This window comes from Balaenoptera borealis, assembly GCF_965194805.1.
Source record: "Balaenoptera borealis genome assembly, chromosome: 3".
In the NCBI taxonomy this organism is placed as follows: Eukaryota; Metazoa; Chordata; class Mammalia; order Artiodactyla; family Balaenopteridae; genus Balaenoptera; species Balaenoptera borealis.
The window spans coordinates 12,764,526-12,789,996 of record NC_138866.1 but is presented as its reverse complement, the minus strand read 5'-3'; the positions used below and the strand labels follow the sequence as shown (position 1 = coordinate 12,789,996).

At 54.2% G+C, this 25,471-nt stretch overlaps 1 protein-coding gene across 14 annotated transcripts in view; it reads right to left on the bottom strand.

Annotated features, from left to right (window-relative positions):
• CCDC88C (coiled-coil domain containing 88C) overlaps positions 1 to 25,471 on the bottom strand; it is a 124,992-nt gene that overhangs the window by 16,820 nt on the left and 82,701 nt on the right. For 12 of the 14 annotated variants that reach the window (XR_014242408.1, XR_014242409.1, XM_082384452.1 and 9 more), the window contains 12 exons: positions 22,647 to 22,784; positions 19,864 to 20,886; positions 17,444 to 17,571; positions 16,239 to 16,380; positions 15,639 to 15,827; positions 14,321 to 14,482; positions 12,585 to 12,862; positions 9,081 to 9,224; positions 7,092 to 7,278; positions 5,143 to 5,288; positions 2,627 to 2,716; positions 1,041 to 1,279 (listed from right to left, as the gene is read on the bottom strand). Coding sequence is in view for 12 of the 14 variants with exons in the window: in XM_082384452.1 (XP_082240578.1) it covers positions 1,041 to 1,279; positions 2,627 to 2,716; positions 5,143 to 5,288; positions 7,092 to 7,278; positions 9,081 to 9,224; positions 12,585 to 12,862; positions 14,321 to 14,482; positions 15,639 to 15,827; positions 16,239 to 16,380; positions 17,444 to 17,571; positions 19,864 to 20,886; positions 22,647 to 22,784 (2,866 nt within the window). In the remaining 2 variants the exon portion in view is untranslated. The other 2 variants (XM_082384454.1, XM_082384455.1) reach the window with 2 other exon arrangements.

Genomic DNA, 25,471 nt, shown 5'->3' with positions numbered 1-25,471 from the left:
CCCTGAGAGTGTGTGGGTCTCAGGCATAGGACTGATCTTCAGAGAGTCCTGGTGTCTTTCATAAAAATTTAAATTATTCAGGCTGCAGTTTTGGCATAAATAATCCATGAAGTGATATTTAAAAGTAAATTTGGAAATTTAACCTTGTTTGAAGTAACTGCTGTGTTTAATCGATTCTAAGATGCACATCCCCACCCCCCCATCTTAACATCACTGAAATCAGGATGCTGCTTCCACAGTGTCTTATAGTCACCACTGGGGCCAGATGGAACTGTGACAGAATTGTCACTGCTGTGACCAATATATTTTACTCATATTTTCCTTTTATGTGTGTACACAAAAATCTGTCTAATTAAGTCTTTTAGAAGAGCTCTTCAACAAGAGTATAATAAAAATTCTAAGTGGTAAAGCATTGCATCATTGGACTGCCAGTGGTATATAAAGTAATTGGGCAGTTTATAACTGATAGCCTCTTAGTTTGACGGAATAAAGCACATTCAACTAGAAATCCATTTCAGAACCCCCGGCAAACTCCAAATGACAGCCCTCATGGAAAGGTAAGCCGGGCCCCCTGGCTGGTAAGACTGAAGACCAGGTCAGGCTGGAGAAGAAAACCTGACTGCCTATTTAAGTGTTAAAAAGACTGGAGTCACACGTGGACTTGCAAAAGATCGCACATATGCACATTGCCTGTTAAATGCGCAGGAGATCTCCCTACAGAAATAGTCTACTCTAAATCTCTGACACGTACAAGGAAACCCCCAAACATACGCTACTGAGCTTGCCTCTGGTGCCTGCGTGGTTACCAGCTTTGGTTTGAGTCGCTCCCACCATCTACAGGATTAGCGATGCTTCTCGCTCGACATGGGTTTGTATTTTCTTGGTTATTAACACACATACGGAGGCAGATGTGCGTGTACGCAGCACACCCCCGTCACGCTCTTACACACACGTGTGCACATCCACACGCCATCTCCCTCTACCCGGTCCAATGAGAGGGTCCCTTAGACCACCCCCTGCAGCCAGGTCAGCCCGCCTACCTTTTCCCAGGGTCCCGTTGTGGATGTCACGCTCTTCTGCACAGCTTGAGCCCAACGGGGTGGCCTCGGGGTTCTCCGGCTGGGATCTGAGCGGCTGAGAAGCGGGTGGCGAGGTTGGGTCCGGGGACTCCAGGTGCCGGGGAGGACTGTCTGTAGTTGACTTCAATCGTTCTCTGGAACCCTCTTTCTTTGGTTTGATGAGTTTGACTAAAGCTTTGGCTCCAATCCAGTGGTTTTTCCTAGTTAGGAGTAGATTTTTAGGACACAATCAACCCTCACTGCCCCCTCCAGCAGGTTACTGGGTGCCCTAATGTGGGCTGGGATTCCCATCACCAGCCTGGGAAGCTGGCCAGTAACCACCACCATGACCACTGTATTTGGGGCTCAGGAGGTAGAACAGAATTCTCGGTCACGCATGCGCTCGGGGATAGTTAGATGCATGTATCGGGTCAGAAATTCACACCAGTCTCTTGGGAAAACAGAACGTCAAGTACGCCCGTTAACTCTTGATTATCTCTGGGAAATAAAGGAAGTAGTGCTCTGCTAATGTGATCTATTAGATGGCAATTTTTCTGCCAAAATGCCCTTTTCAGTGACACACTCCTCCTCATCCTCTGCTAAAGTTCACAGTAAGAGTAATAAGCTGGCATTCCTTGACCACTCCCGGCACCGAGGAATCCGGGCGAGGTGGCAGAGGGCAGGGAAGAGTGTGCCGTGTGAATTAAAAACAGGGAATTCAATGAGTAAGCGATGAAGCTGTAGCTAACGGGAAATGGAGGCTCCTGGTGTTACAGAAAGAGAACCACACCCGAGTCCCAGTCCTGCTCTGAACTGAACTGCACTGTGTTTACACAAATCACTCCGCTTCCTCGTCTGGGCCTCAACTTCTCCATCTGTCAAAGAGAAGGCTGAGACTGAGGTTCTGAAATTCTGTGGTTGTGTGATTTCAACACAGAGGCCTTGAAGGATGCACAGTGATTCTGCCTTTGAGGCTGGGCCGGGACAGGACCACGTGCAGGGCCGACTCCTGGGGGAAGCGGTGCTGGACAAGGCTGGCAGTCTTGGGGGATGGAGCCAGCCCTGCAACCCACTGCCCTCTGGAGAAGGGGACATGTCTGTGAAGCCGCCCTGGGGTTCAGTGAATCCAGAGGAATCTGTATAAGGGCCAAAAGGTGCCCCTGTTTGAAGACTGTGAGTGCTGGGCCTGGTGTCCTATCCAAGGTTCCTTCCCTAAACAGAAACATGGTTTTCTACACCCCGTTAAATCCTGAGAAGAAGCCGACAAGGCAACCCTTCCATCCCGCTTTAATGGCTCCCAAACCACTGACTCTCTGCCCCCTTAGAAGGGCTGCGGCTCAATTAAGCCTGTGTCTCGTCAGGGTCAGCTGGCATTTGCCACCCCTCACAGGACAAGCACGAGGATGGGGCTGAAAGAAATTCTAAAATCTTTCTGACGTGGGAGGGATATGCACACGGGTGATCTGTCACTGTGGAAGACACAGGCCCTACAAAAAGTTTCACCCTGAGCGTGAACAAGGAAGGTTTTCTGTTCTGTGTTCAAGTCCCTGAAGCTTAAATCAACTCACTTCTTTGGAGCAGGATCATAGAACTTGTACTGATCCATGATTTTTTCTTCCAGTTTTTCCTTATGTCTTCGTAAGGCATTTAACTTGTCTCTGTGGAGAGAGGGAAAAGACAATAAAACAAAGGAACTTACTCACCAGTGCGGCCTGGGACCTGGCCCAGTGGACATCGCAGCGCTCATGACCATCAGGGTCGCTGAGTTGGGAATACGCGAATGGAAGCATCTGACATAGGTCCAGAAGCCCTAACGCCTTGAAGAGGCCTGCTGAAGCACCCAGGATCTAGCTGTGAGTGAACTCAAGGGAGCAAACCCATAACCGTCTGACGACCCAAGCTCGGAAGCAAGGATTCTCTGGCCAGGTCATTCAGGATGTGGGACACCCCAGGGTCAGACTCGAGGCCAGCTCCTGGGCGTGCACATCAACAATCCCTTGGTGGTGGGAGAGGTCTGCCCTCAGGGAGTTGGGTGGGCATCAAGGTTGAAAAAGTCATTTCAGCAAATTCAGACCTCTGACCTGGACCCATTCCAATGCTGGGTTTCTGATAAAACTTCCGTGGGAACAAACTCAAAAGATTTTAGGGTCCAGAGAGAAGATAAGGAGCAAAGCGGGCCTGGAAGAACCAGAGGGGGCGGTGGGGACTGAGGCACAACTGGGCCACCCCAGCAGATCGCTGCCTGGGGTGGCACGTAGACCTGCCCATCTTTCAGAGCAGCCAGAAACTCAGACTGCGAAGCAAAATCTCCTGACTTGTAAATGCTGGAAACCAGTCTGTATTTTCAAAAACACAGAAAAGACCAAAGAGATACCTCTTGAACCTTGGGCTGCCAGAGGGCACCTCTGCTTCCCGGGAGGGAAGTTCTGGCTTCCCTGATACGAAGGGTGAGCTTCTGTTTTATCTCAGGGAGTCAGGCAGGTGAACTCCACACAACACTGCCCACAGGGCCACCAACTCCTGTCCCCTCCAGCCTCTCACCACCTGCGCTGCCTTTACAGCTCGGACCCTTGGCTTCCTCACTGGAAAATGAGGCCTCTGGGCCAGAGGCAACTTTCTGCTCAGGCTTCTTTCTGTCAAGAAGCTGCCAAGGTTCCACCCAAACTGGGGACTTTCCCAGGAGCTCCCCACGAAGCGGGCGCATCACGAAAAGTGGCAGCTTTGCGAATCACTGGGCCCCGACCCCCAAGCCCCAACCCCTCGCTGCTCCCAGCCTCCTGGACTCGACGTCTGTGGTCTGTTATTCTGTCCTCACGGCCGTGCTGCCCTGCCCTAAGCTCGGAGTGCTTGCGCGGCTGGGTTCGCCCCGGAGATGCACACGAACTCAGAGAACAGGTCCCGTGCCCCTCTCGGCCCCCAGCACAGTGCCCCGCTCGGCGCGGCCTCCGGGAAGCCTGCCAACCCCTGGCCCTCTGCAGACGCTCCCTAACGCAGGACTGTCATCCAATCATCCCCCTGGGGTCCAGGCGCCTACTCCTCTACTTAGCACCTGCCCAGTGTCTGCTGGCAACTATTATCAGCTGGATGACAGAGGGCCAACTTCAGGCAACGGTCATTTCTATCCCCAAATTACAGTGCGGCTTTCAAGGTAAACCAACTCCTGGTAGGTGGCGAGCCACCTCTGGCCACGTCCCTCTGCAGCCTGTCTCCTCTTGCCTTCCCCACGCCAGCCAGCCATTCCCACCCGCGAGCAAGGACAGTTCCACCACACGGCACAGCGGTGGAAACCCCCTGGATCCACGGATGCATCCTGGGTTGTTTCACTTCCAAACCACAAGGTTCTCAGTGCCAGGCTCTTCCTCTTGACCTCACCTCCGGCAGCTTCCTAGGCCCTGCGAGACCAGCACCCTTTAAACACTTCCCAGTGGATCCCGACCCGTCGGCCAGGCACGGGAGCCTCCTCCGCTGAGGCTCCCGCACGTTCCCTGCACCCAGACCCCTGCCGTGCTCCGCCTTCACGTCCCCCCATCTGCCCTGCCTTCGCCCCATCCTGTGTCAGCAGCAGAAGCCCAACTCTTCTTTCCACTTCTCCGTGAAGCTCCTCAACCTCTGTCTGGTATGCCCACATCTCATCACCCCCACTAGTCCCCTGGTTACCAGCGCAGGGGCCACAGCAAAGCCCACATAAATGAACACCGTGGCACACAGGTAACCCACCGCTCCAGACGATCAGGGAACACAGCCACAGGCGACAGAAAGGGATTGGGTATGGCACCTGTGCTCAGCCTCCGCTGTGCATTCTCTCCCTGAGATACCTCTCTTGCTGGCACGGCTGTATTTTTAGACGTGCACCTAATTCCAAAAGAAGACTAAGAAGCTTCTGGCGGTGGGCAGTGCCTTTAAAAAGCAAATGAAAGCCAACCACCACCACTTGCAGAGACCCAGAAACACTCCAGGAAAAGAGAGAGAAGGACAGGCTGTTAAGAATAGGCTCCGGCGCTGTTCTCGCCCAGAACGGGGCAGGTCTTGGCCAGAGCAGCCAGGACCCCCGTGTCGCCAGGCGTCCCCCACCCGGGCCCCTTACATGTACTGTTTCTGCTCCTCGTGGTACTGTTCCTTGTTCTCCAAGTTCTGTTCTAGAAGCATTTGGTTCTGCTGGCTCAACAGCTGGATCTGGCTCAAGAGGTGATGGTTTTCTTCCTCCAAGTTCCCCTTGAGGCGGGAGAGCAGCTAAAACACAGACCAACGATGTCTTAAATACCGTGCGACCCCGTGAGTCTGCTGCTGGGAATCTAGCTTCCCAAAGAAGGAAAAGGCCACGTGCGCCCAGAGGTCCATCTCAGTACTATCTGTGCTCGCCACAACTCGAAAGGCCCCAAACGGCCGCTTCCCTTGGCAGCTACGCTGTCCAATCTGACAGCCGCGGGCAACGCGTGGCCGCTGAGCATTTAAAACGCAGCTAGCCCGCGAGGAGGTGTGCCACAAGGGCGAATACAGCAGATCCTAAAGACTTCACTAAAAAAAAAAAAAAAGGATGTGAAAGATCTCATTAATGAATTTTTTGTGGTTACATGTGGAAATGACATCTTAGATATACTGGCTGAACAAAATATATTACTTAGAATTAATCCCACCTGTTTCCTTTCACTTCTTTAATGTGGCTACTAGAAAATTTTAAATTATATCTGGCGGCTACATTATTATTTCTAGTGGCCAGCTCTGTCCTAGACGAGGGTCGGCACACTTCTCCTGTAAAGAGCCAGGTAGCAAATATTTTAGGCTTTCCAGGCCAGACGGTGGTCTCTGTTGCAGCCACTCAACTCTGCTGTTACAGCAGGAAAGCAGCCAGAGACGATACGTAAATGCACAGGTGTGACCGTGTTCCAATAAAACTTGACTTATGGACACTGACATTTAAGTGTTATACCATTTGCACTTGCCACAAAACATTTTTTTTCATTTTCTCAACCATTATAAAATGTAAAGGTCATTCTTAGTTCACGGCCGTATGGAACCAGGTTTGGGGGCTGGATTTTAGTTTTGGGCTGAGGATGGCCAACTCTTGCTCTAGAATACATTTATCGTGGTTGGTGTAGCAGGAAAACGACAAGCTTTGGCTTCAGAAAGACTGGGTGGCAATCTCCTACTGCAGGCCCTGGCCTGAGGTCCCCTGGGAAATCCTAAAGCATCGCCCTGTGAGGCACAGCCTGTGGTGACGGGGCTCCCTCAGCCACTGTCTGCCTGTGTCCTGGCCCCCGCCTCCTCCACAGGCCCCAGACGCAGCCCAGAGGGGCCTTTGGGCGTCTCAGAACCCTGGCCTCTGCTTCCTCATCTGTGACGCCCCGCAGGGCTACCGTGAGCTCAAAGGAAAAGGCTCCTCAGAGTGTTTTTCAACAAACAAAGGGCAAGAGGAGCTGTGTCTGGGGTCCTGGCTGTCCTGGAGCTGGGACAGGACCCAGCTGCTCTTCCCTGTGCCATCCACTTTGCCTGTCTTACTTGTCCCGGGGTCTGCTTACAATTTCATCTGAGAGGGGTCTGCTGCTTAAGAAGGTACTTTCCAACCTAGCGTACCAGAAGGCAGAGCTCTGCCCCTTTGGCAACCAGGGGATTTGTGTGCAAGCTCCATCCCGACTACCCCGGGATCAGGAGCCAGTCAGACAAACCCAAGCACGGAAAAAAAATCTGTGACATTTCTCTACAACAGTGCAGCTGCTACATGCAAAGAAATGGAAAAACCGTGTGGACACAGCCAAGAGGACAGAAATAAAACAGTACCCGGCTGTTTCCGTGCGCCTGCTCTGACCCTTTGCAAAAAGCAAAGGTCGGATGCAGAGGTGTTTTCTAACGCATCCCTACCAGTCGTGGTCCCCCTTTCAAACGCCTCTGGTCTCCTCTCGGCCTCTGGACCACCTTCACACAGTCTTCGAGCACAGACGCCAAAGAAGGACCCATCGCAACCCCCCTGAGCCCAAGGCCGTCCCCGCAGGGGACGCGTCCCGGCGTCCCGAGGCCCTGCCCAGCGCCAGGCCGCACCTCGCAGTGGGTGTCCAGCTTGGCCAGAGAGAGGTCCATGCCCTGGTGCTGCTCCTTCAGCTCGTCGCACCGGGCCTGCCAGCGGTTCAGCTCCAGCTGGGAGCTGTTCAGCGAGGTCTTCAGCTCCTTGGTGTGGGTGTGCAGCTCCTCGTACTCCGCCTTCAGCTGATGGTGCAGGAAGTTGACCCTGGCGGGGTGGAGAGCCACAGGGCTGAGGCCCGAGGAGCGCTCCCAGGCCCTGTCACAGCTGTGCAACCTTAGGCCAAACCACAACCTCTCTGGGCCTCACAATGAGGGAGCTGAACAAAATCAGAGGCTTTCAAACTGGATTCTCTGGGGTTCTATGAAGGTGCCCCTGGCGTCCCCAACCTTGCACTGGGGGAGACAGAACAGGCAGGCTCGGACACCCACTTCGACAGAGCGTCACTGTTATGATCTCTTATGTATTTAAAGCTTTGGCATATCTGCCTACTTGGCAAAAAAAGGTTCTGTTGTTAAAAGCTTTCTTTCTAAATACTGAACCAGAACATTTTTGCTCTAAAACTCTTTGTCTATGTCCAGCTCTTCTTCTCAGTTCCAAGCCCCTTTCTAATTTCAACTCCCGAGATAAATAAAATATGAGATGCTGGGGTAGGATGTAAATCCACTAAAATTGTCACCATCATAATAACTATTATCCAACTGGGCTTTCTCGGGGGAAGATTTATAACAGAAAGCTCGAAGTACCAGGGGCTCATGGACTCAGTTTAGACACAGATGTGTCTTGTTTGGCTACAGTGTTTTTTAAATGAATTAGTGGGTCAACATATAAATTGTGAAAGTTTCACACCAACATTGCAATGTCCAGCTTCTCTTAAGAGAAAAGGCATAAACAAAGGGATAATCTGGTGGCCCCGGGCCTTCCTCCCAGCTGACAACTGTTAGTGTATATTCTCCATGTCACTCATGTCTGGTCTACCACTGGCACTCTTCACCCACATGCCTGACCTGCCCTGTAGCCCCTGGTACACGTGAACACAAGGAGGTGGGGAGGAAGCAGCACCCATGGCCATGCCAGAGACAAGACCTGCTTCAAATCCTGACTCTGCCATTGACGACAAGCATCCACTCTGAACAAGGCATTTTTAATCTCCGCCTGTTTCTTCATCTGTTTTAAAAAAAGGATAATAATTCTGTAGATTCTCGTTACTCTTGGTAGTAACATTCTATAAGATCCCTGAGACACTAAATTAGCTCTTGGGGGAAACACACAGGTGGGTTCCTGTGAGTCTGGTCACACAATTTTGTCAGCTGATCAAGACATACCTCATTTTACGTGGCTTCTGTTTAAAGACACTTGTGTGATGTACTCACAGCCGACAGCACTGTAACTCACGCCTGAAGGAAGCTTATCTACCTCACTCATACATATTCTCCATAATGTACATCACGGCCTTGCACTTAGGAACACGAGACAGCGTTCTGCTCGTGGGCCATTTTAAACAGCGAAATCCTCACCCCAAGGCACAAAAATACGAAAACCATGGCACTCAACAGGCCACAAAAAGGACGCTCGTTTGCAGAATGAGCTGCAGGGGTCGAACACCTTGTTCATCCTCAGCTGGAAATGTGTGCGTCAGGCGACCCCAAATGTCTCACCACCCAGATGTCCATGATAGCTCCACGAGCGCTGATTTGCGGCTTACAGATAAATGTCAGCAAGGAGGTGAATACACAAACAGGGAACCCATTAGATGACGAAGGTACCTGTGGCTGACACAACCATTGTCATCTCAGGGCAGGAGGTGAGGACCACCAGCTTAGACGACGCGCTGTCCCTGGGTACCACATTGGTCCTTGCATCCCAGCACCATCCCTTTGACCTCACTACCATCCAGCTGTTAGCATGGCAGGGGCTGTATTACCAGGTTGACCTCCGCTCAGCGGGCGCAGAGTGAGTGAGATGCTGCTGCCCGCGGGCAGGTGGGCCCCCTGCGCCCCGGCGTTTACCTGTCCAGCTCCTCCTGCAGCCTCCGGTTCTCGCTCGCGGCCACGGCGCTCGTCCTCTGCTCCTGCTGCAAAGCCTCCCTCTCGGCATTCAGAACCTTCTCCAGCTCATCCAGCTCCGCCTTGTGCTTCAGCATGTTGCTGTGCCTGTGGGAGGGACACACCGCTGGCAGCCCGTCCCGGGCCTTCTTTTCCCACAGGCAACGCACACCCCGGGAGACCGCGAAGCCTCCGCAGAGAAGGCGGGGCTCGTCTGGTGGCTTCTCTCTGCAGAGCTGAGGGGGGCGGGCAGGGGGCAAGGTTGCGTGGCAGGGAATCGGAGGGAGGTGGCTGGGAGAGGCGCTGGGGGTGTGAGCAGCGCCTAGGCGGGAAGGCTCGGGGTCTCCTCCAGCCCCAGGGCCAGAGGCCTCTTCCTCCCACCCGACATGCCCCCACGGCCCCCTCGATTCCCTGTCACAGCAGCCTTCCTCCCTTGGCCCCCGGGGAATGCTGAGACAACGTCCTCTGAACCCCACACCCTCCTCTCAGGGAGTGCAAAGGACTTACCAGGGGGTTCACTCAACACAAACTGATCTAAAAGAAACCACGGAATAAACAGCTGAATTCCACTGCACATGACAGCTCATGTCACAGCAAATCCCTGCTCACTGGGGACGGGGTGAGCCCTCCTCTCCCTCGGGAGCCCTTCCTGCTCTTGTCAGACCTCGAGTGGGGGGCAGAGGCTTGCCTGGGGGGCCCAGGCAGCTGCCGGGGGACACGCGCGTGCACACACGCGCGCGCGCGCACGCGCACACACACACACACACCTCCTTCCTGCCCTTTCATTTTCCTCTTTGTATTTTCTCCTCTGTCCCTCTGTATGGGGTACTGCACAGCTATCTCTGGAGGGCAGCAGAGCACAAGGACAGAGTCCCCGATAAGCCCAGGCTGTCCCTCCCACCTGCTGGAACCTTCCAAGCTCATGATGACTCAAGAGCCCCCAAGTCCAGGGGCTTCCAGCCTGCATCTCCAGACCTCTACCTTGACCCCACCTGTCCCCACGCAGCTGTACTCGCACCACCTGACTGGAATCCAGACTTGTGCTTGTGTGGAATCAAGCTCAGAAACCTGCTCAGGTAGCTGTTTACAGACAGACATCTGTGTGGCCTTTAGCTTCAGAGCAGAGGATCCCCGACGTGGTTCTGGGCGTGGGGCTCTGCCTGGCTTTCAGGGGTGACCTTTCTCATCCAGATTAACAATTCTGGGAAAAGTCGTCCAAGGTCTGACAAATTAGGGCCACCGGCTGACCATCAAGGTCCCCGATTCCTGCTTCCCTGCTGTAACGGCTTGGAAAAGCCCACTGATCAAGCATCTCTCTGACCGTTAGTAAACTACACCACTGCATTAGTAAACTACATCTCTCTGACCGTTAGTAAACTACACCAGAACCCGGGCGAGTCTGGCTCACCACCGAGTCCCAGTACGAGGCACAGTGCTCAGTATGTGTTAAGAGAACGAATGAGTGAGTGTCTGATTTAAGTGTCAAATGAAATGAATGTAGAGCCATCACCCCTGTGTTCCAGGTATCCAGACTCCTGAACGTGTAGCCCTGCCGCAGACAGACCCAAGGGGCCTCCAGCCTCTGTGCGACAAAGTACTGGGTAACACAGTGGTTCTGTGCTGTACTGAGCAAAGAATTACAGGGAAAGCAACAATGAACTCTTCCTTCAGAGCCAGTCCAAATTCCACCTGCAAAAACCTTCCCCTGCTGAGCAGACATGAGGAATATCGTAAGATGTTATTATAACACATAATAGGACACCTGAGTGCCTGGTGAGTGCTGGGCGCCGTGCTAGCTTTAGAGTTGAGCGAACACTTCTCACTCCACATCAGTAGTCAACTGGGTGCCTCTCCTACCACAGCTAGACACAGCACCCCGTACACAGTAGGTGTTTACCAAGTGTCGCATGGATCCAGGATGGGTGCAGGAGGAAGCAGAAGATGCTCATTTGGGCTAGCAGCCCCTGAAGGACGGCGATCCGGGTGGATCAAAGGGGTGGAGGACTCCAGACAGAGGCAGAAAGGAAGCACCGGGTGAGTGGATAAACGAACGCCATCACCCCCGTGCCCACAGCATCATCAGATGCCCTCACGAGGCTCTGCTGGCCCAACAACCCCCCTGGGTCTGTGATGAAACGCCCTGCACTTCAGCTTTACTTAGCGTCTTGAGGCCGAGTCAAGGAAAACACTGGCAGCAGGGCCGTCTCACAAGCACAGGACAAGGAAATTGCTCCCCCTCACCCACCGACCCACCCGTGCCAAGTGTTTGAGAGCCTGTCTCTCCTGCATTAGAGCCATGTGCACACCACACCTGCTCCCAGACGCTGGGTCCTGCCACCCCTGCCCAGCGGCCTGGAACAATCAAGGATCTGCCGGGGCAGGAGCTCAGGTGATGCTGGTTGACTGAATGCACACAAAACCCAGGACCCCGATTTGTCAAGAGTGCGAAGTTAAGACTTGTGCATTTCAAGGTATGTAAATTTTACCTACAAAAAAAGAAGAGTGTGGGGCTGGAGAACGGGAAGCAAAGATGAAACGAGGGTGGCAAAATAGTGATAAATGCAGAAGCCAGTCGTGGGTATACAGGGGTTTCACTCTACCATTCTGTTTACTTTCTATATACTTAAAATTAGGGCTTCCCTGGTGGTGCAGTGATTAAGAATCCGCCTGCCGATGCAGGGGACACAGGTTCGAGCTCTGGTCTGGGAAGATCCCACATGCTGCGGAGCAGCTAAGCCCGTGTGCCACAACTACTGAGCCTGTACTTTAGAACCTGCGAGCCACAACTACTGAGCCCACGTGCCACAACTACTGAAGCCCGTGCACCACAACTACTGAGCCTGCGCTCTAGAGCCTGCGAGCCACAACTACTGAGCCTGCGCGCCTAGAGCCCGTGCTCCGCAACAAGAGAGGCCACCGCAATGAGAAGCCCACGCACCGCAACGAAGAGTAGCCCCCGCTCACCGCAACTAGAGAAAGCCCGTGAGCAGCAACGAACACCCAATGCAGCCAAAGATAAATAAATAAATAAATAAATTTATTTTTTAAAAAAATTAAAGGTTAAAAAAAAATGCAGCCCAGACCCTGACAGGCAAGAAAAGAACTGAGAAGCCAGGGTAAGACGCGTCATTGTAAATTGGCAGCTGTGGTGAACTTCCTCCTTATTCTTAGTTTGGAGAGAAAAGGGAGGAGAGAAGAAAATCCTTAGAGGAGCAGGGACCCCACACCAACAACAGGTTTCCCTGAGCCAAGACTGGCCATGACGCCCCTTTTCCACCTGGAGATCCACCGACACTCGGTCTCCAGCTGCACTAACTCCATATTGCTAAGGGTGACTTTGATTTACCGCCCCTTTGGAAAGTTCCGGTGCCCCAGACGGTGTGAAGCTGCAGGCCAAGAGGAGACCTGAGGGGCACAGAGCAGAGGCGGGGACAGGAACCCGGGGGAGCCCGCCCCGCCGGCACACACCTCTCCCCGAGCTCCTTGTGCTCCAGCTCCAGGTTGCGATGCAGTGTTTTCAGGCAGCTGTGCTGGCGGATGAGGGCCTCGTACTCCGCGGACTGCCGCTCGTGGAGTGCGCCCAGGTGCTCGTGGTCCTGCAGCAGGGCCTGGTAGGCAGCCGTCAGCTGTTCCTGCTGCTTCTGCAGGTTTTCGATCTCGCTCTCCTTGGCTGTCTGCTGGTTCTGGAGCAGCGCGTACTGCGCGGTGAGTGAGGCGCTCTGGGAGCTCAGAGTGGAATTCTCCACCTGCCGAGAGGGAGAGGGGGCCGGAGGCTGACACCGAGATAACAGGGATCATCGGCGCAGGCAAGACGCCGCTGGGACCCAGGACAGTTCTACCAGGACTTAAGGAACTGCTGGAGGAGGCCAGACGGCATCAACAGACTGTTGCGTGGCGCTTCAGTCCTGAGCCCCTCTCCGTAGATGTGACCTTTTGGGGCAAATTAGGTCCTCTCTCTGAACAAGCTCCTTGGATATCCTCTTTGAATACTTTTAAAAGCCTACTTTTAAAAGATAGAGCATCACTGAGGACACAAAATACCTGAACAACCTACCTTAACCTTAACCTGATGCTTACAGAACACCCATCCAACACCCAAAATTATTAGAAATTTAGGAGAAGGGAACACTTCCTATCTCATTCTGAGGCCAGAATTACCTTCATATCAAGACCAAAGATATAACAACCATAACCAAAAACCCCAACAAAAACAAAACTACAAACCAACATCCTATTTGCTTGTTTTAACAGAACAAATCCCAACCTCTTTGACAAACAGTCTCCTATTTACTGTCTCTGACCCATACGTTACATATTTTCAAACACCTTTCTCAGAAACTGCAATAAATGATCATTTACTTTCCCACGATCTATTAATGGTAAATAAAAGCCAACATCCTAAAATGTGTGGTCCAGAACACTCTTTTGGCTAGATGCTCTCACCAGCCCGGGAGCTACTTGATGCCTTACTTCACTCGTAGAGATCAAAAATTCACATTTGCTTCAAAAAGGCTCTACCAGGTCCTACAGTGAAGAAATGTGCTTAACTCTGTTGAACCAAACTTATTTGATCCCAGAACCTCTTTTCCAAGTCATTCCTAACAGCCTCTCAAGAAACAGATTTTGGGAAACAGACAAGACTGCAAGGGAAAAGCAGGGAAATAAACTTTTTTTTGCCTGGGCAGCCGTGTTCAGTCACTGAAAACCAACTTCAAAGATCCTGAGGCTAGGAACCTCGGTTTACAATGAGTCTATCAAAAACAAAACAGGGCTTCCCTGGTGGTGCAGTGGTTGAGAATCTGCCTGCCAATGCAGGGGACGCGGGTTCGAGCCCTGATCTGGGAGGATCCCACATGCCGCGGAGAAATTAGGTCCGTGAGCCACAACTACTGAGCCTGCGCGTCTGGAGCCTGTGCTCCGCAACAAGAGAGAGGCCACGGTAGTGAGAGGCCCGCGCACCGCAATGAGGAGTGGACCCCGCTTGCCACAACTAGAGAAAGCCCTCGCACAGAAACGAAGACCCAACACAGCCAAAAATATAATAAATAAATAAATAAATTTAAAAAAAATAAAAATAAAAAATAAAACAAAACACCGAACTCTCCCATGCTTTGTCTCACTGATAAGGAGTCGTCAGAGTGCTGGGGCTGGTCTCTAGGAGACACAGAGCATCCCCCGCAAGAGCTGCCCAGCCATGCCCTCACCTGCAGCTTGGCCGTCTGCGTCTGTAGTGTGGTGTTGTGCTCCTGCAGGAAGGCACTCTGCTTCTGCAGCGTCAGGATCTGACTGCTGAAGGCCGTGTTCTGGGTCTCCAAGTGCTGCAGCTGTTCCTTGAGCAGCTGCTTCTCAGCCTGCAGAGCCGCGTTCTGGGGAAGGGGGAAGCATGAGACCAATCAGACGCCGGCTCCGTACCTGCTAACCAGCCGCAGGGACGGCTGGTTAGCAGGTACAGGGTTGTTAGGAACACTTTGGGGGGGGCCAAAGCCAAAATCCACCGGATGAGAGAAGTAACATTCTCCCTCTTGGAAAGACAACAGAATTGGAAAAAAATTTTTTTCTACGTGCTTTCACAATAGAAGTGAATACACATGATGGAGATACTGCAAAGAACCTGAGCATGTGAGTGTGAGGCAAAGGCGAGCTGGAGTTAAAGCTGCTTCATCCTTTCTGTCTTTTGTGCTCTTCTCTGTTTTCTGTTGACCACCCTGAGAATGCATGTCTGTGAGCTTCTCGCACAGAACAGGGAGCCAGAACCTGCCCTAAAGCCTCACCCGACTCGGGTGACAGCGGGTAGAACAAGGCGGTTCATGCTCCACGAGACTGATAAAGACGGAGCAAGATACGCCACCGACTGGGCCCGGATGCCTGGGGTGTGGTCTTGCGCTGTCCCTGACCAGCATGGGGCTTAGGGTCAAGTCTCTTAAACTCCGTCTCACCTTTCTCATCTGTCAAAGGAAAATCGTCACTATCTACTTCATAAGGCTGTTGGGAGACGTCAAACAAGATCAGGGGTTTAGACATGCACGGACAAACTTGCTCTGTGAAGGGCCAGACGGCAAATATTATTTTGGGGTTTGCCGGCCATAGGGTCTCTACCTCAGCCAGTGACCCCTGCCGTCGCCGTGGGAAGGCAGCCCCACACGATACGTAAGCAACGGGTGTGTCTGTGGGCCAATAAAACCTTATTTATGAAAACAGGGGGCGGACCGTGGTCTGTCGACCCCCAGAAGAGCACCGAAACACAGAACACTGCGGAAACAGAGTGCTGGCGGAGATGCCCCAGACCCAGTGTAGGAAGCATAGAGCAAGTCCCCAGGGAAAAAGGGGACCTGCCCCTTCAGTCAGAAAGGTTGAAGGGACCTCAAGTGGCAAGGAGCAAACAGGACTCGCCATGAAACTCAAGAAGAGGCCAACGAGACCTGGATAAATCTCAACAGCTTCTGACACCCTGGGTCCTTCCCGGTAATGGGAGTTCCTGCTCCGTCTGCGGGACTGTCGGCAGGACGGCCTCTCCCCACTCACGTTGCGCTCCAGCTCGATGGCCCGGTCCTTCACGCGGAGCAGCTCCATCGTGGCCTCCTTGGGGCTGGGCCCCCAGCGCTCCTTCCCCGCGTGACCCTCGACCAACGGCCCCACAGGGTGTTTGAAAGAGTTCTGCACCTGCTTCCCCTCTTCCTGGTTCTTCCTGAGGATCTCACACTCCTTCTTCAACTGCGGGTGCGGGAACGGGAAAGCAGACTTGGGGCAGGAAGAGGCCGGGCTCGGGGCCCCGCACCAAACCCGTCCCCCTCAGCATGCCCGACCCCTCGCCCGGCACTGGACCCGCCAGACTCCTGCCTTTGCTCTTGGGGGGAGGGCACACGACCTCCGTCCTGCATGTTGCCCCCTCCCTGCGGAGGCGACTGCCGGGCAGCAGCCGGGACTCAGCCCCGACTTTACAGCCACGTGACCGCGGCCAGTCTTCTCCCTCCCCTGAGCCTCAGGCGTCCACTCCATCGACACTCGCTCCAGAACACGGGCATACAGGCCGCCCCTCTGCTACTCAGGTGAGGGGCTGGGAAAGGTGAGGCAGGGACCTCACAGCCAGGACCCACGGCCTGACCCTAAGGGGGCTGCTCTTACCACCTGGAGCTCGTTCTGTAGGTGGTGATTCAGGCTGGCTTTCTCTTCCATCTGTGCTTCTAAGAACACAATCTTTTCTTCTTTCCTGGCTAGTGTTGTTTTGAATGCCGATTCATTTATGCTCTCCAAAATCTTGTATTTCCTGAAAAATACAAATATACAGTAGAATTCATCTGCCTCTTCTACCCACAAGCTCCCAGTCTCCCAGCTGCCAACACATCCCTCCTCCACTAAGCTGGTTTCCGCATCACGCTGCAAGATTTGGCCCAGAAGAACTGCAGGAGTCAAAAACCATCACCTAGAGCTGTTCCCCAGGCTGTTGGCATAGATATGTCTGGGACACCATCAATGAAACATCACTGCTATAGTTTTCCAGGCGCCGTTTTACGTATTGGTATGGGCATTTTACAGTTGGGGAAACAGGGTCTCAGAAAGGTTAAGGAATCCATCCAAGACCACAGTGCTAGGTAAGCGGTAAATCTGTGTGGCCTTTTCACCACACCTAAAGGACATCACGTTGGTTACAAGTCCAACAAAAGTCCAAGATGTTGGATTTCCTTGAAAAGCGAGATGATTTAGGAAAGCACTGCTGGCAAAGGCAGCAAGAGTTAAAACTTTAAAAAATTAAAGGGCTGGTGGAGGGAGAGGGGAACGAACAGGTGGAACACAGATGATTTTCAGGGCAGTGAAAATACTCTGTATGATGCTATAGGGGTGCATACAGGTTATCATACGTTTGTCAAAATCCACAGAACATGCAACACCGAGAATGTCCCCAGTGTCAACCGTGGACTCTGGGCGATGACGAGGTGCTGGTGTAGGTTCACCGAGCGTCATGCATGCACCATTCTGGGGGGGGGGGTGTTGATGGGGGAGGGTACGCGTCGGGGGCAGGGGGTCCACGGGAAATCTCTGCACCTTCTCCTCACTCTTGTTGTGAAGTTAAAACTGCTCGACAAAAGCCTAACTAGAAAAAAGTTAAGAAGCCTTTTCATTGGACAAAAGAATCTCCTTCCACTCCTGCCTGAGAACGTCCAGGAAGGAGGCCCGGGATATAAAGCACCTGTGACAACAGGCCCTCGGGTGTAAAAAGTAAACTGAGCTCCAGGGGTGGGGGTGGGGGGGGCGTGGAGCCTGCAGGGGGCGGGGCGCGGGGACGCACGTGAGCCCTGAAAGCCTGCAGCCACCCAGGGAGGGGTCCTCACGTGTCACCGTTGCTGCTGTCATCCCGCAGCAGCAGCTCCTTGTGGAGGCCGAGCTTCTCCAGTTCCTGGCTCAGTTTGTCCAGCTCACTGCTCAGCTGCTGGCTCTTCAGCTTCTCCTGCACCAGGTCCTGTGGGGACAGTGCGGACAGGCGTGGGAAAGGAGCCCAGCAGCAACGGCAGGAGGGCCGGGCACAGGTCAGCCTCAGGGCTGAGCGACCACCTTCTCGAGCCGTGGCCAGCTCGGGTGTCTCGAGGGCCAAGCAGGCGGTTCTATGGGGACGGTGAACCTCAGGGATGTCTCCAAAGGGAACGGATGAGCACACCTTCCCAGCCCCCGGAGTTCAAGACACCAGACCACGTGGCAGCGTGTCCAGGAAGGATCGAACGTGCTCCAAACACATCCAGACAGGTGTCTGAAATACCATGTATGGTGACCTTTGAGGAGCGGGTTTGAATTCTGTGAACGCGATTGCTATTTCCGCGGAGTAATGGATCAATAACTATTTAGTTAGCTCATTGCGGAGAACTCAGAACAAAGTATAAAGAGGAGAAAGATTTTACTTTAAAACACTGGTTTTGAGTTACTTTTCAAAAGTGGACGCTGACCTCATTTAGGGGTTCACTTACTCTAGTCCACACCTCTGTAGCTCTCCAGGTAGTTATACCGTGTTTTGCCCAGTGTCACAGCTACGTGCACACACGAGGACCCCCTACCACACCCCAAGGCCTGGAACGGCAGTGTGACGGAGGGTGGTGCTCGCCAAACGTTCCGGGGTCGCTCCCTGGCTGCAGCGTGGAGGGGCCAGTGTGTCATCTTCCAGCTGCCTCTCCCCTGCCTCGGGAACTGCCCGAACCCCACGCTGAGATGGTGGAGCCGTGAGATCAAAGCCGCCTGGGACGCTGAGCCCCAGCACAGAGGACAGGCTCTCCAGAGAGCCACCTGGACTCTCGTGAAAGAGAAACCAGCCTTGGATGTGATAAGCCCTGCGATTCTGGGGTCATTCGTTACTGCAGCATAACCTAACCTGTGCTTACGGAGGCAGGGGCTATGGGTCAGGTTGGTGTCTTGCATCTCTCCCCCACAGTGTACCGATCTGCCTGCACTGACAGTCAGTGATCCTTTTTTAATGTGGAGACCTCTCCGTGGTCACCAAGTCTATTTCTTTTTCTTCCTTGGCACACAGCTGGAACACATTTCCCAGCCTCCCTGGCAGTCAGGTGCGGCGGCTATGAGACCATATTCTGCCCCATGAAGTGTGGTCCTTCTCTTCTTCATCTACCTGCTGCAGGTAGGGGAGCCAGAAGAGGGCTCCACTGTGGGACAGCCGGGCCACATTACGGAGGGCACCAGGTGTCTGCGAACAGTCACACGGAACTTCTACACGTGTGGACACTCAGCTTCTGTGATGGGCCACTCAGACGTTGGAGTCGTTTACTAGAGCAGTGACTCACCCTAAGGCACTGCAGGAAAGCCCGGATGAGCCACGCAAAAACTACCAGGGAAAAGTAAGACACGTATTTACCAAGAAACTGTAAAACAGTTGTACCCTTTCATCCTGTAATTGCACTTCTAGGCATATATCCTAAGAAAATAAATACATTCGTGAAGGTGCATGTGTGCAAGGATGTCCAGTGTTTTTTTAAAAATTAATTAATTAATTAATTAATTTTTGGCTGTGTTGGGTCTTCATTGCTGCACCCGGGCTTTCTCTAGTTGCGTTGAGCAGGGGTTACTCTTCTTTGCGGTGCGTGGGCTTCTCATTGCTGTGGCTTCCTTGTTGTGGAGCACAGGCTCCAGGTGCAGAAGCTTCAGTAGTTGTGGCTCGCAGGCTCTAGAGTGCAGGCTCAGTACCTGTGGCTCACGAGCTTAGTTGCTCTGCAGCATGTGGGATCTTCCCGGACCAGGGCTCGAACCCGTGTCCCCTGAATTGGCAGGTGGATTCTTAACCCCTGTGCCACCAGGGGAGTCCCGGTGTTATTTAAAATAGTGGGAAAAATCAGAAACAATCTAAACATCCAGAAAGCAATCATAGTAAATCCGTAAAATTAATACCTCACTGCCATTAGAAATCATGGCTTGAAACCTATTTAATGTAATGAGAAAAAAGTATAGTAATAATGAGAAACAGAACAGGGCTAGGATGGAGAAGGTAGGGTATCAAGTGTGTGTATACACAAATGCACAAGGAAAAAGAAGAAATAAAATACGCTGGACTATTAGCCCTGGTCATCTCTGGGCAGTAAGATCCTAACAGGTGATTTCTACTTCTTCTTTATGCTTTTGGGCATCGTTCTGTTTAGAAGCAGGGGACAAATGCCAGGGGCCTCTCCCTGTCTCACCCCTATTCCAGAAGCCCCTGCCGGGCAGCACGGTGACCCTGCCGACCCCCCACCGAAGGGGCTGCCTGCCCCCGACTCACCTCCCTCAGGGTGGTCAGCGTCCTCGTGTGCATGGTGACCTGCTTGGTGAGGTCCCTGTTGTCCTTCTCCAGCTCCTTCAGCTTGCCGGCCGCGTCCCGGCAGCGGGCCAGCTCCCTGTCCAGCGCGCGGCTCTCCCTCTCGGCGGCAGACAGCTTGGCGGAGCTGTCGTCCAGGACGGCGTCCTTGAGCTCCACCTGCTGCCACAGACGCCGGGCCTCCTTCTCCAGCAGCTTCTTGTCTTTCTCCAGCTGGGCCACCTCCTGCTCCAGCGCCTGCCGGTCCTGGCCGGCCCGCTCGAGCTGCCGGTTGGCGAGCCGGAGGGCCTCCAGGTCGCGCCGCAGGGCCTGGTTCTCGGCCTCCAGCTGCCCCAGCTCCCGCTCTAGGGCCTGCGCCTTCTGGCCGCCGCTGTCCAGGCTCTGCTGCAGCCGCAGGTTCTCGGCGCTCAGGCTCTGGTAGCCGAGCTCCAGGCGCTCTGACTTCTTGCCCAGCGCCTTGAGCAGCTCCACGCTCCTCCTGAGCTCCTGGTTCTCGCGCTCCAGCTGGGCCACCTTGGCGCCCGTGAAGCGCGTGGCCTCCGCCACCCTGCGCAGCTCCAGGTTCTCCTCGTCCAGCTGCCTGTTGTCCAGCTCCAGGCCGGCCAGCCGCACCTGCACGTTCTGCAGGGCGTCCAGGGACTTGCGCAGCCGCCGGTTCTCCAGCGCCAGCCCGCGGCTCTCGCGCTCCGCGGCGTCCGCCCGCTCGCCCGCCGCCTGCAGGGAGCTCACCCTCTGCGCCAGCCTCCCCTTCTCCTCCTCCAGCCGCCGCAGCTCCCACTGCAGCTCCTCCGCCCGCCCCGCCTTCTCCTGCGCCTGCTCCAGCTCCGGCCTGCTCAGCCGGCTGCTGGCCTCTGCCACCGTCCCGTGCAGGGCTTTGCTCTCCTGCTCGGCGTCCTTCGCGCGGGCCTCGCTGCTGACCTGCGACCTCTCCCGCAGCGTCCACACCGTCTGGTTGAGATGGTCCTTTTCTTGTTCGAGGTCCCTGATCTGCGGGAAAACACGACGGGAGAGACGGCGGTTGTTGCACAAACATATTTCAGAGAGTTGGGGTTAAAGTCTGATTTAATCTGGGGGACTAAAGCATAGGCCCTAAAAGACCATCCCATCATGTACCCAAAACACATCCTAACAGTCCTACTGTATAGCTCAGGGAACTATATCCAATAACTTGTAATAACCTATAATGGAAAAGAATCTGAAAAAAAGAGTACACACACACACACACACACACACACACACACCCCTGAACTGCTTTGCTCTACACCAGAACTGAACTATACACACACACACACCCCTGAACTGCTTTGCTCTACACCAGAACTGAACTATACACACACACACACACACACACACACACACACACACCCCTGAACTGCTTTGCTCTACACCAGAACTGAACTATACACACACACACACCCCTGAACTGCTTTGCTCTACACCAGAACTGAACTATACACACACACACACACACACACACACACACACACACACACACACACACACACACACACCTGAATCGCTTTGCTGTACACCAGAACTGAACTATACTTCAATGAAAAAAAAAAGAAGTCCTAACGTTCCCAGGGGTTAATGTGGACACAAGGTGAAGAGCATGGAGACCCCTACGGAGACGGTTCAAATTAAAATGCCTTCACGGCGGCCAGGATGATTTGGAAACATAAACCCCATCTCTCTCCCTCTCACGTAAAACAATGATAGTGATTCCCTTGGTAGGTTTATCCTGGCCGCCCACCTCTGTGGGCTCCCCTTACGCCACTCCCCTCCTGCAGCCCCTGCACAGGGTCTTCCCTCTGCCCTGGACCACCCCCCCCACCACCGGTCTTCAGCATCACTGGCTCCCCCTCCTTCTCCAGGGCTCAGCGTGAGCAGTTCCTCAGGACAGCCTTGCACCATGACTCCTCAGCGCCTGCATCCAGCAGGATTCTCTGCGTTATTCCCTCAAGAGCACATGTCTGAAACTGCCTTGCTTGTCGCCTGTCCTTCTGCCCTCTATGTAAGCCACATCTGGGCAGAAGCCCTGCCTGTCTTTTCACCAAACGTGGCACCATCCCATTCCCCCCATTTTTGCTCTACATCAGAGGCTGAAAATCTCAAATACTGGATACCCCAGGATCCCTCGCAGGTAGGGGTGGTCATGTGTTGGGTGTGGTCAATAAGATGTGACAGAAGGTCCCGGGAGGGTTTCCCTCTGCCCCTTGCCCTCCACCTTCTTCTTCCCATTCCCTGAGGGTGTGTGGCAGCCACTGCTAAGACTGGCAGAGCAGGAGGAGAGGCCTGGCCCCTGCATGGCATCACAGAGCCTTTGCACCAGCACCGGACTGCCTCCTACCCGGGACTTCTTGTGGCGTGAGGCAAACAAACCTCAGGTGCTCGGTGTGACGTTATGGACGTTTGCAGCTGGATCATTCTTTGTCATGCGGGGCTGGTCCTGTGTGTTGCAGGACGTTTAGCCACATCCCTGGCCCCCACCCACCGCATGCCAAGAGCATCTCCTCTCTCCTCCCCAAGTCATGACAATCAAAATCGTCTTCAGGCACTGACAATGTCCCCTGGGGGGCAAACACGCCCCCCACAGCAGATTGAGAGTTGCTGGTTTGAGCTGCAGCTAGGCTAGGTACCTGGTAATGCACGTTTCCCCGATGGATTCCCAGGAAATGGCTAAATCCTGGACTCTCCCTCCTGCAGGCAGGGGTTCCAGGAGAGGGATCTGCTCGGGAGGTGCCTACCTGCCGGGCTCTATCAGCCTTCAAGGTCTCCATGTCGCTCTGCAGCTGCTCTTTCTCTTTGATCAGCTCCTCACTCAGGGTCTCCAAATCCTGGTTACTCTGCTTCTCCCTCTCCAGCTGGGTCTGCAGCTTCTCGATCTGCAGACCCGAAAGACCCAGCCGGGCAACAGTTGGCTTCACGAAGTGAACTACGTCTTAAAACAAATCCAAAACCCACCAGCCCCACAGAAAACTTTAACGGGCCTTTTCTCAAGGGAAAGTGTCCAGGCCTTGCTCAGAAGGGACCTCCCTGCACCCTCTACCCTCAGCTCCTACCCCACGACTTACATCTCCAGCTCAGAGGCACCATCGGTCAGCCTCCTCCCAGCCCACCTCTCCTTACCCTCACTGCCATGTGCCCAAGTGCCTCCGGGCTCCTTGCTCCCATCTCAGGCCTTGTCCGCTTTCCCAAGGGTCAGACCACATGCCCGGGGCCACCACCACTGGCTGTCCCACGGGCTTCACTTGGTGACACTCCTATTCGCCCAGCTGCTCAGAGTGGTCTTCTGCTATGTCCCTCCTTCCTCTTTCACCCTCCAGTAACTCTGTCCCCAAGTCCTGCCCTCTCTACCCAAGCTGCTCTACCGCCACTGACTAGCTAGGGCCGGGCCACCTTCCCTCTGGCCTGGACAACCATCCAATCACCTCCCTGACACGGAGCTCTTCCGCTGGGGTCACCCCGCCTGACCGTCCTAAAACATGAACTAGCTACTTCATCGCGTCTAACACCTGGATGAGGTGGTGAATCCTGATCCTCACTCAGTAGGTCCAGGGCAGGGTCTGAGATTGGGATCCTAGGCGATGCCCATGCTGGTGTCTGCACTGGGAGGGCTTCAAGGCTGCCGCTCCCCTTCCCGCCAACACCAAACCCCTCAGCGCGGGGGACTGGAGTTGGGAAAGAGGCATGACTCTGGTGTCACAGGGACAGAGTTCAGAGTCCAGTCCCTCCCTACTAATGACGTCACCACGAGCAAGTTTCTGTAACTGACGCAGGACCAGCAGCGAGCATCCTTGAGAGCTTCTGTCACTGTGTCGTGCTCGGCACATGCCTAGCAGGCGACGGGGTGCAGCAACGTTCGCTGCCCCTCCCCGTGAGAGCTCTGGGCCTGGCCACCTACAGAGCTCCTGACCAGCCGGTCTGCATTTTGACATGGTCCTAAACGATCCTGATGTGCTGGTTTGGGATGGCTGTTCTGAAAAAGTAGATTGCAAAGACCAGATGGTTCTCGAAGCTTTGAAAGATCGTGGACCTCGGGGCATAACCCCGAGATGCCCAACGACCCCCGGGAGCAGCAGGTCTGAGCCTGCTGCAGTTCAGCCCATCTGGGCCGGGGCCTTGCGCGGAGAGGTTTCCAAAGCTCCCGGAAGGATCGCTGCTCTAAAGCAGACTCTGCGTACTTGTCCTTGGGTGAGGGGCACCCTGCCTTCCTGGCTCACAGATCTGGGAGCTCTCAAACCCTCACAGGAGGAAGCAGCAGGAAAGCTTCTTCCCCTACCAGCACGGAGAGCTGGGCCGAGCTCATACTCCTACTGTCATATCATGTTGTCAGCACCTCAACCCCCTGCCCCAACCCGGGGACCCCAGGACTGGGGAGCCCCACCCAGCTGGGGTCGACAGGAAAACACGCAAACATCTGAGTGGTTCTCAAAAGCAAGAACGTATTTCTAATCCTTCCATATCTCTGCCCCCCTTCCCGGCACAAGGCCTGGGACTCGGCAGGGCACCAGGGATCGCCTCCGATGGCAGAGCCTACACCTGAGACAACGGCCTTGAGGAATAAAGGCAACTCGGCAGGGCACCAGGGATCGCCTCCGATGGCAGAGCCTACACCTGAGACAACGGCCTTGAGGAATAAAGGCAACTCGGCAGGGCACCAGGGATCGCCTCCGATGGCAGAGCCTACACCTGAGACAACGGCCTTGAGGAATAAAGGCAACTCGGCAGGGCACCAGGGATCGCCTCCGATGGCAGAGCCTACACCTGAGACAACGGCCTTGAGGAATAAAGGCAACTCGGCAGGGCACCAGGGATCGCCTCCGATGGCAGAGCCTACACCTGAGACAACGGCCTTGAGGAATAAAGGCAACTCGGCAGGGCACCAGGGATCGCCTCCGATGGCAGAGCCTACACCTGAGACAACGGCCTTGAGGAATAAAGGCAACGAGCAGTTGCTATTATTAACCAAGTACTCAGGAGGACACTGGGCCCAGAAGGGCTCAGCGACTTGCCCGAGGCCTCGCAATGAGGACGGGGCAGAGTTGGGACACACCCCCGTGGCCGACCCCACAGTCCTCACTCACAGTCAGGGGGGCCTGCTGGCTTACCCCCAACCTTACTGTTAATAGCCTATCCCTGCCGCCCTTTCTCTCCCAGAGAAAGGAACATTATTCCAACCTTTGCATTTCTTGTTGTTGTTGCTTCTGGTCTAAAGATGTGATCTCCCCAGGTCCCACACCCACGCCATCCCTCTCCTTTTCTGGTTCTTTTTGCCATGGAACTAGAGCCCATCCCTGAAGGACCTCGGTGCCCCTGGGGTGAACTCGCTGGGCTGAGATATGGGCTGGCTGCAGGCCTTCCAGCCCTGAGAGGTTTCCTGTCCTTCCTTCCTGAAGCACCTGGCTTGGGCTGCAGGTGCCACTCCGGGTCCCAGAGCATGTGAGTGCCAGGGGGCCTGCCTCTCAGCCCCAGGCTGCTCTTTCCTTCTAGTAACAGGCCCCCAAAGGGCTGCCCCCTTCCCCTGAAAATAAGGGTTCTTTACTTGTTGGCTTAAGGAATAAACTCTTAG